General features: G+C 30.9%; 2 protein-coding genes across 2 annotated transcripts; one reads left to right on the top strand and one right to left on the bottom strand.

Moving 5' to 3' along the window:
* Positions 1-19: 19 nt before the first annotated feature.
* LOC113510709 (NADH dehydrogenase [ubiquinone] 1 alpha subcomplex subunit 13) lies at positions 20-2,619 on the top strand. Its single transcript, XM_026894216.3, has 3 exons — positions 20-174; positions 1,103-1,323; positions 2,279-2,619. The coding sequence occupies exons 1-3, from the start codon at positions 72-74 to the stop codon at positions 2,414-2,416; spliced, it is 462 nt and encodes a 153-aa protein (XP_026750017.1). The 5' UTR covers positions 20-71; the 3' UTR covers positions 2,417-2,619.
* Positions 2,620-4,064: 1,445 nt separating this feature from the next.
* LOC113510660 (very-long-chain (3R)-3-hydroxyacyl-CoA dehydratase) lies at positions 4,065-14,172 on the bottom strand. The gene is made up of 7 exons (XM_052902486.1): positions 13,779-14,172; positions 9,507-9,635; positions 8,678-8,801; positions 7,751-7,956; positions 6,558-6,697; positions 5,148-5,167; positions 4,065-5,075 (listed from the first exon to the last, which is right to left on the bottom strand). Exons 1-7 carry the CDS (start codon positions 13,971-13,973, stop codon positions 4,771-4,773), a joined length of 1,119 nt encoding a protein of 372 aa, XP_052758446.1. The 5' UTR covers positions 13,974-14,172; the 3' UTR covers positions 4,065-4,770.
* Between the last annotated feature and the right edge of the window lie 2,960 nt (positions 14,173-17,132).

Below are 17,132 nucleotides of genomic sequence, written 5' to 3'. Positions count from 1 at the left end.
TCACTTGGTTGTCAAAAAAAAAAATTAAACACAATTGTCAAAAGATTTTTTAAATTGTCAAAAGTTCAAGTATGGCTGAGGCTTGCCAAGTAGCCAGAAAACAAGATTTGCCCCCTCCGGGGGGCTACAAGCCCATCCCCTATAAAAGAATACCAGCAAAACAATATTTTAGTGGTAAGTAAATTGTTAGATATAAGTCTTAACAAATTGTAAACAATACATTATGTAATCTTGTAGAGGTTATGCTACTTTCTTTATTTTCTATTATTATTTGCTTATTAGGCTTAGCTTTCAAGAATCCTAGTTTAAAAATTACTGTGTTATTTAAATTTATTTGAGAACACGTTGAATAAATCAGATTAAATAAAAAATATATTGTAGAAAACCCATAAAATTTTACCTGTCTTACGAAATAAAGTGTACACTTTAGTTATCGCCTAATATCGAGGAAATTATAAGCATCTTAATATATATATATATTGATGTTCATGTCATAGAAGACGTTTACCGTTTTTAATTGTCTTGCTTGATGGCCTTTGCCAGTACAAAATGATTTATTATGAATTTTCAAGGGATGTAACATCAAAGTATATACCTTGATACTACCTTTCTACAGTCTTGGTATATCTATTAAAATCATTATCATCTTCCTACTCTTTACGCAATTATATATATATAAATTTTGGGGTCTATTCTTATTTTAATATGTCTATTAAAATAACAGTACAAACTTAATAAATATCTGATTAGATTTTTCATTATTAAATATATTACTGTTTATTTTTTTTTTATTTTGGCTACATGGTCCCGGCAGATAATGGGCCACCCCTTCCTTTCCTGTGGGTGTTGTAAGAGACAACTAAGTAAACTTAATTGTTAAGGGATGTTGCTACCTATCCCTACCTATCCATACATAAAATTAGTAAAATATTGACTTTACTCTTGAAATATCAAAAAGTTGGCCTCTTTTTACTTTATACTTTTATTTTCTACTTTTTTTTTTTTTATTATCTTCTATTACTAGGCAAAGGCCTATTTCCTTTCTAAGAGTTTCTGTTATGCACTAGTAATAACAATAATAAAATATAAAACTGTTTTCCAGGTTATGCTATGTTTGCTGGTTATATTGGAATGACAATTGGTGGATTATATCTGTATAATATAAATTATAAGCAAATAAAAAGGGATGAAATTGAAATGCGTTCAGCTAAAATGGCAATATACCCAATGCTGCTTGCTGAGAGGGACAGGGAATATCTGAAACAGCTTCGTCGTAATCGCGACGCTGAGGCTGAGCTCATGCGTGACGTACCTGGATGGGAGGTAATAATCAAGTATTTTTCTTATGGATAAAATGGTTACACTATTGGTTAACTAATGAAGACTACAAATAGCAAGAATTAGCCTGTTAAAAGTATATTTTTAGAGTAAAAGTAATCATTATATCCTCAGTGTAGGATGACCCCTTACTACATGGAGTGATGACCTGAAATGCAGGGAGTCAGTGGTAACTCAGGACCATCTCTTATGGCAATCTATAGGGGAGGCTTATGTCCAGCAATGAATGGATAATGGCTGAAATAATGATGATTGTGTTATATTTATACAAAAGTAATAGTCGTAAAAATAAAAATCAGTCCAATCCCTTATTATAAAAAATAGTAATTCATACTATTTTTTTTAACTAGAGGAACATACCTGAACATGCTACAGAGCATTATTTCTGAATTTATTGAAAGGAGAAAACATATTAACATATATGTAAGAATGAGATAGGCAAGCAGGACCCACACAATATAAGCTCAAAGCTGATTTAGCAGGAGTATGAACAATTTTTAATTAGTTAAATTCTAATTATTTTTAGTTTTTGAAGTGGAATTACTTTAAGTCCATATAATTAGAATAAAGTGTGCTGTGCCTGGATATTTCATAAATAAAGAACAACAAAATTGCACATTTTTTAACATAATTATGTTTTAAACATTTATCTGTTTAAATGCAATATTATAGAACAATTAAAAATATTTTATACAAGAATTAGTAGAAAAAACAAATTAAAACTATAACAAATATGTGAATTTTACAATATCGGTTTTATTATATAAATTTAGAAACACACACACACATTTACAAAATACGGACAGTAATATTTCCATTGCTGCATTATGTAATGTTGTGAGGCTTAATTTTGGCTTGGAAGACATGAGGATTGTAATGATAAAAGCATAACATTATCATATATTAGACATTTTTTAAATTAAATTGATTTGATTACCAGGTCGGGACCTATTATGGCGAGCGCGTCTACAAACTCGTGCCCCCAGATGCCCTTGTGGAGCCGATCTTCCATGAGTACTATGCTCACAGTGACCCTGTCCAATGGTACAAGAGAGCCTACCTCAAATTCTTCTGCTGATCGCGATCTTTGGAGATATTTACAATACAGTATGGATTTTGGTTTTGTAAACATCTCTAGAATAGTTGAATTTATCTAAAAATCAATAGTTTCCTGACTGTAGTAGCATTTGTTTTGTCTGATGAGATGGAAATATGGATATGTACCCTATTTGTTGCGTCGCATATATTTATTAAAAAATAAATAAATGCAGTCAAAAATCACTTTTTTTTTCATTCTATTCCTGGTTTACAATTATTTTTGCAATTGAGTTGAGTGATAAAACCATTTTTTACTATAGTCATTCTTTCTTATCATATTAACAGTCTCTGAAACTTTGTGTTAATGTAAAATTAAAAACAATATTTTTTCTAACAAATCATTTATTACATAACTAATAATAATTATATTATGGTATAAAAATAGAAAAAAAAACATTTTGCCATAAATTCATAATCAGAACATCACATTTTTTTTAAAACAATCAAGTTTACAAAACACTGTTCTAAATTATAAAGAAATAAATGCATATTAATTCTAATGTCAATATAAAGCTAATTTTCAATTTTGGTTTTGTGCTTCAAGTAAAGTCCACTTTTATAATTTATATCTCAAAATATATGCAAGTGTGTGACACTTTCAAACCGATATAGTAACGCCGTTTACGATATGGTCACGAAAAATCATAAGTTGAAATTACAATGGCAGATATTTTGCTCTTTTGACACTGCAATCGTAAAATTGTACAATTTTTCTACTTTATTTTTAAGCACTCATTGGTAATGCAAATTCTAGATGCAATTTGTAGTAATATAGTAAATACAATTGGCATCTTGAGACATCGATCTTGATGACGTATTTATAAAGTGAATTTCAAAGAGAAATTTACTTTAGACAATGGTGTCTGCTCCAAATGTTAAAAAAATTACATATATATTCCAGAAAAATAAAAACTATCAACTGCATGCCCCTTGGATAACAGAGGTACGGGGAGAGGGGCCATAGTAAGGTATGCAGACATCCTTTTCTCTTCCATGCAAATGTATACATGGACATTTACATTGCCAGGCAGTGTCGCAAAGTTGACAAGATATATAAATTATTCCCAATAATAACAAAAGTAAAAAACAATAAATATATTTCATCCCTAAACCACTATCGAATATTTAAATCGGTGAAAACTGAACACAGGTGGCGCCACATGAATGGATATTACACATTTTAAATTCTCCATGTTAAATGCAAATCAATGATGATATCTATACATATATAAACTAAATAACAAATAATTGATGTTGATCACATTATTTGGTGGTAAAAAGGTTTGTTATGAACAAACCTTGTCACTATTAAAAATTATATTGCCAGACTTTGTTAATGATTTCTAAACTATGTACCCAATACTTAATTAAAATATATAATATGGAAAGCAGAATTACCATTCAAAAGAGAATGTGTCAAATAATGACTTCACCTATACCTATTAAACATTTACCAAACAATCAGACACCTTACACATCACAGTAAACAACTTCAAACTTTTTTAGATGCTTTTGTTTAAAATTGTTACTGTGTAATTCATACTAAAATCATGTTCAAATTATTTGCCGACATCATTAGTACCTTTTCACACGACTGGGCTGACCGTATACACGGGTGATAGAAGATGGTCATAGAATAATTTTAAAGAAACGGAACTATCCTTTTCGGTTGTATTTTACATCTCCATGATTCGAGTTTCTAAGAAAACTGTCAAACGTCCATACTACTGACGTACATTTAGCAACAGGACGGTGTGAAAAGGTACAAAATTGTCTACCTATAATCTATTTTTCTATATTTGACACAATGAGTACACAATATTAGTATGTCTTTATTGAAATAACGACGAGTAAAATAAATAAACAGTCAAATAAAAAAAGGTTTTTGTTTTTTTTAAATAATTGATTATATATTATTATACATTATTATTGTATTTTAGTTTTATTTTTAAATTACTAAGTTTTATAAAAAGACATAATGTTAGTGCATATTCTATAGTTGCTGCAAGGATCGTGAAGTGTGGAGCAAATTGCTACCAATCAGCAGCTATATTCACGTCATTCGCTATATTTTACTAGATGCATTAGTATTTTTTTCTTTTTTATATATACAAGTATATTGTTAATTCAAATATATATATCTCATTATTTCCATATTAAAATCATATCAAATACAAATTCGTTATTACTACAAACCGAGTAAACTTGGAATTACCCATTCTGCAAGGGCAAGCCAACACACACATGCCCAAATACAGGCTAATATTGTTTACTAATTGTATTAAATATTGATAAAAAAAAATAGTAGCTTCTAATGTGGTACTTTCTAAATTCTTATTTAGATTTCTTTATGATGACCTTTGGTTTTAGCTTGACCGTTCTTTGCTTCTGCATATGACTCATCAGGAAATACAAACCAGGCACGGCGACCATAAACACGTACACTTTAAGGAAACTTGGTAAATGGAATGCAAAGTTCCATTCGTTAGGCAACGATACAGTGAACCGCTGTGTCTCCTCGAAGTATGGTATGTTCCTCACTATTATGACTGACTCGCAAAGAACGCCGAGTGGGTACAATGGTAACCATATTGAGTACCGCAGCCATGTTAGCAAATAGATCTCTTTTTTATACATATATATATATATATATATATATATATATATATATATATATATATATATATATATATATATATATATACGGTTTGTCGTAATGTAGAATGGGTACCTAGAAAATAAACAATTCTATAAGACAATGTATATATATATATATATATATATATATATATATATATATATATATATATATATATATATATATATATATATATATATATATATATATATATATATATAAGCTTGTTAGGGACATAGAACGGGGTTCCTGAAGCATTGTTAGGGACTGGCAAACAAGCTGACGGCCCACTTGATGGAAAGTCGTAAGTGGTCGCCTATAGACAAGAGCAATACCATGGACATAACAGAGTATACTGTTTCGTCCATGATATTCCCCATGCGTTACCATTCCTGACGACTTAGGTGTTATTCCTCTGTATCCTGTAAATTCACGCCATATCCCATCCTTCAAACCGAAACACAGCCATGCAAACACAACTGCTTCACGGTAGAAACACGAATGTAATAGTATTTACGTATCTACTGCTTTACGGTTGAAACATGAATGGGACAGAGTTACCCAAGCAAACGACTTGTACAAAGTCTCCGTCTGGTAGATATACATTTAGGTACACTATCTTATCGTGATCAAGGATTTTAAAAATCCACTAATCAATACTTTATATATTCCTTATTGTTGTATCAGCCGGTATCTGTCCACTGCTGAACATAGCCTCCCCCATAAGGGAGGATTTACCAGACGTTGCCATGTTTGGCAGACGGGTTGGCAAGCGCAGGTTGGCCTTTGGTGATGTTTTATAAAAAATACTGCTGCCCATACTTCCACTATAAGCTGCCTTAGTCGCCTCTTACGACACCCACGGGAAAGGAATGGGTGGACCATTCTCATTCATTCGGCATAGAATGGCGCTATTTTTTATTTTATTTATTTATTTATTCTTTATTGCACAATAAAACTTTGTACAAGCTAACTGACCTAGTTTCATCCTCACCTATCACCACTTACTGGTGCCCCAACAGGGTATACCGATAGCGCAGGCGGCGCGGTAATGTACGATCTATTATATTGTAGTAAACAAACTACTGCCTCGCTTGACGGCAAAGCACTAAGGTAATTAATTACGTGGTACAAGGTATACTTTTTTAAATGATTGAAATGGGCACCATTTACTGCGTATTAAGTCTTCCTATTTTTACTCCCAAATACATGCAAATGTTGGTTTGGTCATTTGGAGAGGATGGATGAAAGAAGAATTACGAAAGAGATTTATAGAAAAGATTGATGAATGTGGAAGAAGCAAAAGAGGTTTGTTTGAATCGAAGCATTTGGCGTTCCATTGTTTCTGCCTACTCTAATAAGAGACAGGCGTGACAGATATGTATGTATGTATGTATACATGCAAATCTTGCACTTTTTTATTATTTAAGTATTGATAAGATTTAATACTTAATTATTAAAGAAATATATTTACAATACACACCTGATAACTTCGACCGAACTCCAAACAATATATAAGTAAAATATGACAGGTTTCGTTTGTATCCGAGGCTCGCCTTCTATCATTGCAAATATAATGAAATTTCTGCCCATCACTTGTACAAACGTCATAAAAACACTGCCCTGTAATGTAAAATGTACTTAATATTAGACAAAGTTAATTTAATTCTTTCTGGTGATGGAAAACACCCATAAAAACCAAAGTTATCTAAGTGACGTTAGTAAACTCACTCCTTGGCACTTTGGATTCTAATATGTTCGATAGTGTGTGTATGTCAAGTGTAGTTTATCACATCGGCAACAGTCGTGAAATGTTTCTGACTACCCCATTAACGATTGTAGTCGCAAGCATATTTATTATTTTAAGTTCAATTATTACTTAAGAGCAGATCGATTTATTAGGTTGTAGGAGTTCATAAGTAATACTAAGGAAATCCCAAACAAGCAAAAAATAAAATAGGGAAAGAAAAAAAAATCTTGAAAGTAAATTACTAGCGAGCTTGGTAATAGTGGGCTTTGAAGAGGTTAAACATTAATGGATCATTAAAGGGGCTCCTGAATTATTTGGTCTCGTAGACTTCTTACTACGTTTTTGGTTATGAATTACCCATCTTTCTCTGGAATTTGTGATATTATATACGAAATGAAAAGAATTAATTTTGCTAGAATGTAGATATATTTAGATGAAAGATGTTTACATTTCCCGTATACATCCTGTCTCTAAGTCGGTGTGTAAGTTTTTAACAATATAAGAAATTTACATATATTCTACATTATATTTCCCTTCATTAGTCATATAATACATACATAAATTAGCATATACATAAATAAACATACATGTTAAAGTAAATGCTGTGAATACCTATAATAGACATGTGAATTAATATTGTATTGTATTTAATGTTTGTTATATATGTTATAATGCAATATGCTGTTGATGTTCCTTTAAATAAATAAATTACATAATTTATTACTGTAAACAGAAAATAAAAATCTGGTATATAGTACTTGTATATTAAATTTCCTAGTTTGGTCAAGCCCTTAAACTCCTAAGAGGCAATAAACTCACTTTCACATTTACAATATTAAAAGAAAGGATTTACTTATTTTTTATACAACTTAGAATGGCAAACAAGCTGACGGACCACCTGATGGAAAGTGGTAAACGTGGCTTACCTTAACATAACCAAATAGTGGATGCAGTATCTCTAATATCTGCATCAAGTGGAGAAACTTTATCGCCGAGCCGACATGCTCGTACGTATCCGTCACCGAGTCGTACCCGAGCTTGGAGTACCGGATCGATATCACCGACAGTACGTACGTGAATCCGATCATTTGGAATAAGTTGTACAATATCAGGTACACCTTCTTCCAGTCTTCTGAAAGTAATTACGTTATGTATTTTTTTTATACCACTTAGAATGACAAACAAGTTGACGGCCCACCTGATGGAAAGTGGTAACCGTCACCTATAGACATGGGCATTATTATATGTACATAAGGCGATAAAATGAACTTAATGATCGAGGGATGGGCAGCAGTGTTCGTCTTAAAACACCAAAAACTAACTGCGGTTGCCAACCCGTCTGCCAAGCTTGGCATCTAATGACAAATCCACCTTTTGGGGGAGACCTATGTTCAGCAGTGGACAGTAAATTTATGATCATAGTATTTAAGTAAAGAGAGAGGGGGGGGGGGGGGGGGGGGGATACAAATAGTAAGGAGGAATCTGCGTCGAGATTATTAAAAACATAAGCACTATGCACGACGATGCATTATGCATTTATGGACGACCCCCACTAAAAGGAGCAACGACCTTAAATGCATTACAGGGTGTCAGTGAATGCTGGGAACCGTTTCTTGTTGCAGTCTATTGGGAAGGCCTATTTATTTATTTATATATAAACATTAAAAGAATAGCGACTACAGATTTATAATAAGTTGACAGCTTTAATGTAATATTGCAAGGATTGCTGGAAAATATCAAGTTCCTTGCATATATTATGTAATATGTCCTATGTTCAGTAGTAGACAGTCAACAGCCGAGATGATGATGATGAAGCATATTGCAATTAAAATGATAAGTTGTTAACAAAGTACCTTTTCTATAACCCATTTCTTCTTTGTGCAGCTTATCATACATGCCGGGGTAGTCTCTCATAACGTCGCGCGTCTCCTCGTCGCTGTCCTGTAAGTCCTCTGATTTCCACAAGTCAAAATTTATCTGCAATTCATGAGATCAATTTAAGTAATAATAAATAATCTTTATTTCACTCTTTGTTACAATATAGTTTGAAGTCCCTAACTCCCGAGGTAGGTATGAAAAAACCTGTGTTACAGGATTTAATATGTTCCATATGTTGTTGTTTTAACATTTTGATGATGAAACAATATGAAACAAATGATAAGTTGTTAACAAATACCATAGAGCCCATAATTTTAGAGAAACAATAATTTAAGGGTTCAGTGAAATTGTGATAAAAATGTATGCGTGTGTGTGGGTGTGTGCGTGCGTGTATATTTAAGTGTACATTTGTCTTATCCCATGTGGTCCTGGCATAGAATAGGCCACCCCTTCCTTTCCGTGGGTGACGTAAGAGGCCACTAAGGGAGGACGAGAGATAAGCAACAGCGTCCTGGGAAAGGGATTGTTAGCAATGGAGTTTGGCAGCCCCATTACTAGCAATATGCCTTATTAGGTCGACCTCCACGTGGTCCCCCTCCCCCTCCTAGAAACCATCGTGAACAATTCTTGTTGAATTCGTCATAATGAGCTAACTGACCTGCTTCATCCTCATCTATCATCCTTCACTGGTGCCCCGCTGGTGTATACCGATAGCGCGGGTGGGGTTACCATTCCATTATCATCCATTAAAATTTTGGCCTACAACAACTACATGTTTATTGGAGTAACTTGATACCCACTCACCTTCAACCAGGCTGGTTTTTGGGGTTGTGCGGTGAGCCGAGGCCACCATGCAGGCTTCTCTTTCTGCAGTGCAAGCTCTACCCGGTTATCAAACACACGCATAAAAGGAACTTCATCGTTAGCTGCATTCTGTAAAATTGGACTTTTTATTAATTTTTTATAACATTTTAACGCAATTTAGAATGGCAAACAGTTGACAGTTCATCTAATATTAACAACTTAATTAAGTACTTTTTTATAATTAATATGAGTGTTAAATTATTTGTAATTAATGTAATCTGAAAGTATGCATAATATTTGTAATTAAAAACATGTACCTTTCTAGTTTCAAAAAAATAATCAAATATTTGCACGTTTTCTCAGTGGCAGAATGTACGAGTATAAGAGCAATACTTTTCTATCTAAAAATCACCTACATTCTTTCATTCCTAGTATTATCCTCACCAATCATATACCACTGGTGCCCCGCCAGCGTATCCTGATATTGCAGGCGGAGTTACCATTCCATTTTCACCCATTAAAAAAAAATTATACAAGCACAGCTGTTTCACGGCACAAAAACGAATAAAGCCATAACTTTCGCACAAAGTTTCCCATTAATATAAAGTTTAATAGAAAGTAGGCAGATAGATTTAATTCATGTCACTCGCTACTAACCACTAGACGTGACATTACACCCTATATTTTAATAACATCTTTCGTTCTAAAGTTCTTTTCAAAAATATCATCCTTAATGTACTTTTTGGCAACCCTACTTTTTTTAACACAAATTTTATGTAGGAACCAGAGTAAGTTCTTCGATTTACTTCAATTTCTTTAAGCAGTCATTTAGACTACTAGGTACTCATTATTTAGACTAAAAAATTACACGCAAAACATAAAAACGCAAAAAATAGGTTGAAATATATATCTGTATTATTGTTTTTACAATTACGTACAATTTTTTTTTTTATTTACAATATTAACAAACAACTTACTCACACTTTTGTTTGTTATAATAGCGGACGATATAAATTCATATTATCTAATACGATCAAAGTCTAGTCGGTCCGTTAACTCATAATTTAACAGGGGTACAAGTCTATGTATTGCATGCATCGATCAAGAATAGCACCAAGATGTCTGGTCAAAAAACAAAAAAATGGTACAACGAATAACGTCTCAGTTCCTAATTCCAAGTGACTTCAAAATAGGAGGTTCTCAACTATTTTGTTTGCGCAATATCTACGCTGACCGAATTTGTTAATTCTTTTTGCAATATACAAAAATATCACGTTAATAGTTTTAAATATAAATCTGAGGTTTTAAACTACGCTTTTTCACAAGTATTAAGGATTGAGTTTTACATATTTGCATTTATAGTACCTATTCAATAATGTCTCATACATTATTTAGCAATGCATCATTAAAGGCACAAATAAATTCTGTTCATATAGTGGGATTTCATATAGTTAGTACTAATTTATTGATCGAATATCGCTTTGCGAAATTAAGTGTTTATTTTATTAAATTCTCAATATTCAAGGTTTTTTTTCCCCTATATGGTCTTTATAATATTTTTTCTTTGTATCTCGATAAGTTTTTACGACTATAAAAAAAACACGATAACTTTATCATTATTACTAACACTGCTTATCTAATATTAATTAGGAATCTCAGTTTTCAAGCTACAGACTTCCTCGAACGATAGGTTTGTTGCACACCAAAACATTTTTAATCGACCGAAACATCTGTGTCTTATTTGTCAATGACAACATAAGCGAGTATCATTATTAAAATATTATTATTAATTCTATTTATTATATATTATTATTTTAATTTATTATATATTATTATTTTAAAAGCCTCGTGGTCCCGGCGTAGATTAGCCCACCCCTTCCTAACACGTGAATGTCGAAAATGGTTGATTAGACAGCCACCCCTTAAACCTTAACACGTGAATGTCGAAAACTGGCAAAACCCTTGAAAATCGACAGCAGTATCCCTCTTAAACCATTATAAAGCCTAACTGCGGATATAATCAATCCGATTATCTAATCATAACAACTACTTTTAAAAATGCCCCCTAAGAATATGGGACAAACTATTTTAGCATAATACAGAAAAAATAATGATATAATATGATTATATTAATCAATAATAAATTATAATTTTATTTTTATAATTAAATTAAAAAAAAAAAAAAATCTAATTATCTGTAGTGTTGCCAGTAGAGAAAAAAATATGTTGCAGAAATGAAAAAGAATTAGATGCTAAATCAGTTCTTATTCTTATATTTCCATAGATACAAACCTTATGTTTGTATCTATGGAGATTCTTTAAGGCACAACTGCTGGATTTAGAAACTTAAAATTTTATATATTTATAATAAACTTTTTTGGTTTTAATAAATTTACATAATTATGTTTTTTAATATATCATAATTTACCTAGAGATAATGTATCAAACAGACATATATTCTAAATATAACATAGATACTCTTTATTGTTTCCTCCAAAAAATTACAATAGTAAACTTATTATAAATATAAACAATTACAAGAAATATACACAATGAGAAAACAATACATAAACTGCTTATAGATTCCCTAAATAATTATCTGTAAAAAAAAAAAAGACTCAATCTACAGATTTTCAATCCTTTCTATTTAGAATGGGAACATAAAAAGGAGGTTCCTATCTGTATAATTGAACATATATTATTTTTAACTATTACTCTGTTTTTTCACTTTCTTTCATACTGAGTATTTAACATAAAAAAGAGACAAAAAAAAATCAATAACTATAATAGATTTATAAGAAGTTTCTATGAATAAAAAGATTAGTATAGAGTGCCTGTGACAGAATCCAACTTTACACAAATTTGAACATTGAATAATAAATATCAATAATGAAAAAAAAATATATTTACTTACCTAAATCAATATTGTTTATTCTATTTATTATTTCAGGCTACATATGCCAGTATTTTATACACAATTGTATTTTATATTAATTATTCATGAGTATATTGGTAGAAGATGGACCAGCTTAATTTACATAGAACAACTTATTTAAGCAGCATTTAAAATAGTTAAAAATGACAATATGAATGAACAACAAGATAATTGTGACTAGGTATTTAAGTTTGTGACTTGTTTACATACATATATATATATATATATATATATATATATATATATATATATATATATATATATATATATATATATATATATATATATGTATATATATATTGTATGTAAACAAGTCTTATAAATTAGAGATTAATTCTCATTACTTATTCTCATACCTAGATATATATAAAAAACTTCATAAACACTGTGACATGAAATTTTTTTATATATAGATACAGTTATATTTTCCTCTGTAGTAACAATACACATAGATGGATGCAGCTAGGTACTGGGGGAAACCTAGACTAACCTATTATGATAAAATAGGCCACACATGAGACAAGTTATGAAAGTGTTTTAAGCAAGAGATATATGTAAGGATAGAGGTCTTTAGTACTCAGACCATTCTGTCTACTCCGTTAGGAACTTTGTGTAAAAATAGATAATAAAAACATAAATAATAAATCAAAATTATAATCTATTTAATGGAAAGTGATAAACATTGTCTGCCTATAGGTATGGTTATGGAGATTACTATTATAGTACTAATTTCTTATATGTTACTATTCCTGTGTACACAGGTGTTATGTCTCGACACTCATATTCCACATTCATGCAAGCAGAGTTGTTTTGTGATGAAAGATGAGTGGGACAAAGGTATCCATGTTAGCAACTTTTGTAAACTCTCCCACTGGAGATTATGTATGTGGATAATATTATGGACTAGAAGCAAATTCTATGAGCGTTCTATGCTCTTGCAAAAGACAATATCTCCCTTCACCATAGTAATAATGTGGATACTATAAAATGTTTACCACATAAAGAGTAGGGCATTGTATACCGTGATATTATAATAGACTTTAAAATTCCCTTCACGTTCAGAATATCGTAATACCGTGGACGTATATATTTGCGTATATATGAACATATTTTTTTTTTATCGTCATGATGATATAATGTCGATGCGCCGTGCAGTACAAGGATAAATTACAAAACACGCCCTTTGTATTGTACTAAATTCGTAATACTAGATAGATATCAAGTTTAAAAACAATCGTTAAAAGCTAAAAACAGCAGATACAAAAAACAGAGATACATTTATTTACCTATTGGCTACCGGGTTATGGATGAAGTAAATAATTTAAATAAACACTTACTGATTTAATAGCGGAGTACAAATTGAGTGTAAATTCATATTGGCTCTGTCCATGGGCTCCAATACCTTGTGCTGTGAATTTTATATTATCTTCTAGAACTTTCAAATTGGGATCGACAACATTTTTTAAATCTATTTTTAATGTAATAGCACTTTCAGTTTGCGCCCAATAAACAAAAGGACTTGGGATTACCATTATTAAAATTCAGTCCTTGAATTACAGAAAATTATGTTAATATATATTGTGTTCGATGAATCAACCTTTATCAGTTTTTCATAATTTTTCGTTTAATTGACATTTCGTTTCAATAGACAGCAAAAAGCAAGTAATCGCTACTTTATAAAAGTTGGCAGCGGCTATATATCTACAGAACCAGAAAATTAAAATGCGTGTTACCTTTTCAAAGTAACAACACAAAGAAAATATAAAAAAAAAAATGAATATCCATAGTGTTGTGCCTTCATCCAAAATATGTCGGCTGTTGCCATAAAAACCTAGCTATTTCATATAATATAAAATTTTCATGGTGATATTTAAAAAATAGCGCTATAATACTTATAAATATATTTTATTTTTAAATATTAAAATAACTTATTTATTTTTTAATAAATAATAAATAAATAATAATGAACAAAAATATAAATAAACTTGTATGAGGTATGAGAGGTATGAGATAATAAGAAGAACACGCGACATTTTTAACACCACTATCAATAGATTTGAATTAGTGAGTAAACAATAAAATTACTATAATTGAGAATAAATAATGATTATATAATTTAGTAATTTACACGTTTATAGTAGTGAAGCAAAATTTTCTGCTATATTACCAGTTTTGATGAACTTGTAAAATTGATTAAAACACATTAGTATATTATTGTTAAAAGTTATGCAGTCAAGCTCGCGCCCCCGTTACAGCCGCTCACGATTAAGGGTCTTGAATGATTCTGATACTAATAGAGCTTTCTTGACCGGTAGTTACGTATAATTACACGTAACTACCGGTTTAGTTATTGAAGTGAAATGAATTGTTGGTAATGGAGATTGACTTCCCTATTGCTAAAAATTAACCCTATCACGTCGACCTCCTTGCGGTTCCCTCTGGTTGTCATCATGGTTGGTTTATTGTGGAATTTGTCACAGTAAGCTAACTGACCTATTACATCTTCACCTGTCATCCCTCACTGGTGCCCCGTCAGCGTATACCGATAGCACAAGCGGGGATGCCATTCCATTATCATCTCTTAAAAAAATATACCCTATCAAGTCGACCTCTACGCGGTTCCTTCTAGAAACCATTGTCTTTAATTGTTATTGATTTCGTCACGACAGACTAACTAACCCGCTTCCATCCTCATCTGTCATCCCTCACTGGTACCCCACTAGAGTAAACCAATAGCGTGAGTAGGGTTATCGTTCCATTATCATTCATTAATAAAAATCAGTAGTTATTTACATTCAAATACATTAGTGTTGTTTTTATCATGTATGTGAGCGATAAAGGAAACTAGAAATGGGAATTGGTAATATACATATATTAGCAGAAGACACTTAGAAGACTAAAACAAGAATAAAGGATTCCGAAACTGAAATAATAGAGTTGCGTGGCACTTTCAAATTTGGTAAATAATAATATAAAAACTATAAACAATATATGTAGCCTGTACTCCACATAGTGGTGACCGCGTACGAACAAACGCAGTGTAGGACAACTTCCCACTAGATGGAGTGACGACCTGAAATGCATTATAGTGAGTCAGTGGATGCAGGTAGCTCAGGCTCTTCGTTATGGCAGTCTATATCCAGCAGTGGACGGATAATGGCTGAAATGATAATAATGACTCCACATATTACCCACCTAATAATGATCCATCTTCTCATTTATTGAATGAACTAAAATTGAATTATAAGCAAAAATATACTTCAAGATAAATAGTACCAAAATAACAAAAAATATATTTTTTTGAAAAATTGTGACAAAATGTGATGGTTTGTGCATCTGTATATATATTTTTTGTTGATTTGGTAGTTACGAATTACTATACTAATCACTTTTTATTATTCTAAGCTACTACAACACAGAAAAGTTCTTGCCGTTTATACATTTTATACATTTTTTAAATCGTATCTAAGATTTTAATAGTAGTAAATATTTTTTTCTAGTTGGCAACTCTGTTCGCTGTACGTGCCTGCTGTTTAGTATTGCCAACTAAAGTCTTGTTTGACTCTTTTAGCTATTTAACCTTGGTTGTGTCTAATTTTTATTCATTAACTTTTTCTTAGCTCTAAATCTAGTTCTAATAGAAAATAAAGACGTATCTATGTAAAGAGTGAGATAAAGTAGTGAAATTACATGAAATTAATAACAGTGTTTCTGGTGACGTTCGGCATATTTATGAGAGACGGTTACAACTATCAAAACTATACACACCATCATCAGTTATTTATCAAAAATGTCTCAAATGAGTTAAATTCTTTAGCTGCTAAAAATAATATCAATACAATATTCTTGCTTATTCTCGCTTTTCCATTGTTTCTGCCTACCCTAATGGGAGACAGGCGTGACAGATATGTATGTATGTATGTATGTATGTATGTATGTATTCTTGCTTATTTGATGTTCTTTATAGTATTTTTAAAACTTGAAAAATGTGTTAAATTTTGTATTTTATACAATAAAATTTTATAAATTGAGAGATTACTAATCAAGTATATTTAATTTATTTGCATTATCGTATTAATATAAAAAATAGAATTATTATAAAACTTAAAAAAATTAGAACATATATACTGAAACTAGATAGTTAATCAAGTTCTGCACAATATAAGCTCGAAGCGCATTTAGGGAGACTATCAATATTACAAATATAATCATTTTTACATTTTGAAGTGGAATTAGTATATTAAGTTCTGAAATCACGAATTATAATAAATACGCATTTTGCTTTTTTTTTAAAAAAAACATCATCATTATTTTTTTACTCTTATTTGAATTATATACATTTTGGAGTTGGCGTAATATGTTTTTATCTATATTACCCAATGATTGGGTTTTTAGTTTAATTATTAGCAGAGTTTAATCCCTGATATATTTTTGTAACTATAATTCTTTATAAATTTAAAACTATAATATGAACATATTTACATTAAATATACTAAACTGGGTGTTATTTTACGGAAGTCTATATCACAAGTTAATAATATTAGAATTATTTCGTTCAGTTCCGTTACCATTAGTAAAAACTTCTTGTAATATACATAGCAGTCAATCTTTAGGTGTTGGCAATCGCATGCTTTCTAGTGGTAACGGAATTAAACTAACTAGTGGTATATACATTATATATGTCTGTTATT

The sequence above is a fragment of the Galleria mellonella genome, unplaced genomic scaffold (genome assembly GCF_026898425.1).
Source record: "Galleria mellonella isolate WM207_F2 unplaced genomic scaffold, CSIRO_AGI_GalMel_v1 utg905, whole genome shotgun sequence".
NCBI classification, from domain to species: domain Eukaryota; kingdom Metazoa; phylum Arthropoda; class Insecta; order Lepidoptera; family Pyralidae; genus Galleria; species Galleria mellonella.
This window is presented reverse-complemented; position numbering and strand designations above follow the sequence as displayed.

Bases quoted from the DNA above. Each gene is read 5' to 3' on its own strand.
- LOC113510709 (XM_026894216.3), top strand. From the start codon at position 72: ATGGCTGAGGCTTGCCAAGTAGCCAGAAAACAAGATTTGCCCCCTCCG. The intron at 175-1,102 runs GTAAGTAAATTG...ACTGTTTTCCAG, and splicing joins AGCAAAACAATATTTTAGTG to GTTATGCTATGTTTGCTGGT. The intron at 1,324-2,278 runs GTAATAATCAAG...TTTGATTACCAG, and splicing joins GTGACGTACCTGGATGGGAG to GTCGGGACCTATTATGGCGA.
- LOC113510660 (XM_052902486.1), bottom strand. From the start codon at position 13,973: ATGGTAATCCCAAGTCCTTTTGTTTATTGGGCGCAAACTGAAAGTGCT. The intron at 9,636-13,778 runs GTAAGTGTTTAT...CCAATTTTACAG, and splicing joins TGTACTCCGCTATTAAATCA to AATGCAGCTAACGATGAAGT. The intron at 5,168-6,557 runs GTGTGTATTGTA...TTTATTTTCTAG, and splicing joins AGTTCGGTCGAAGTTATCAG to GTACCCATTCTACATTACGA.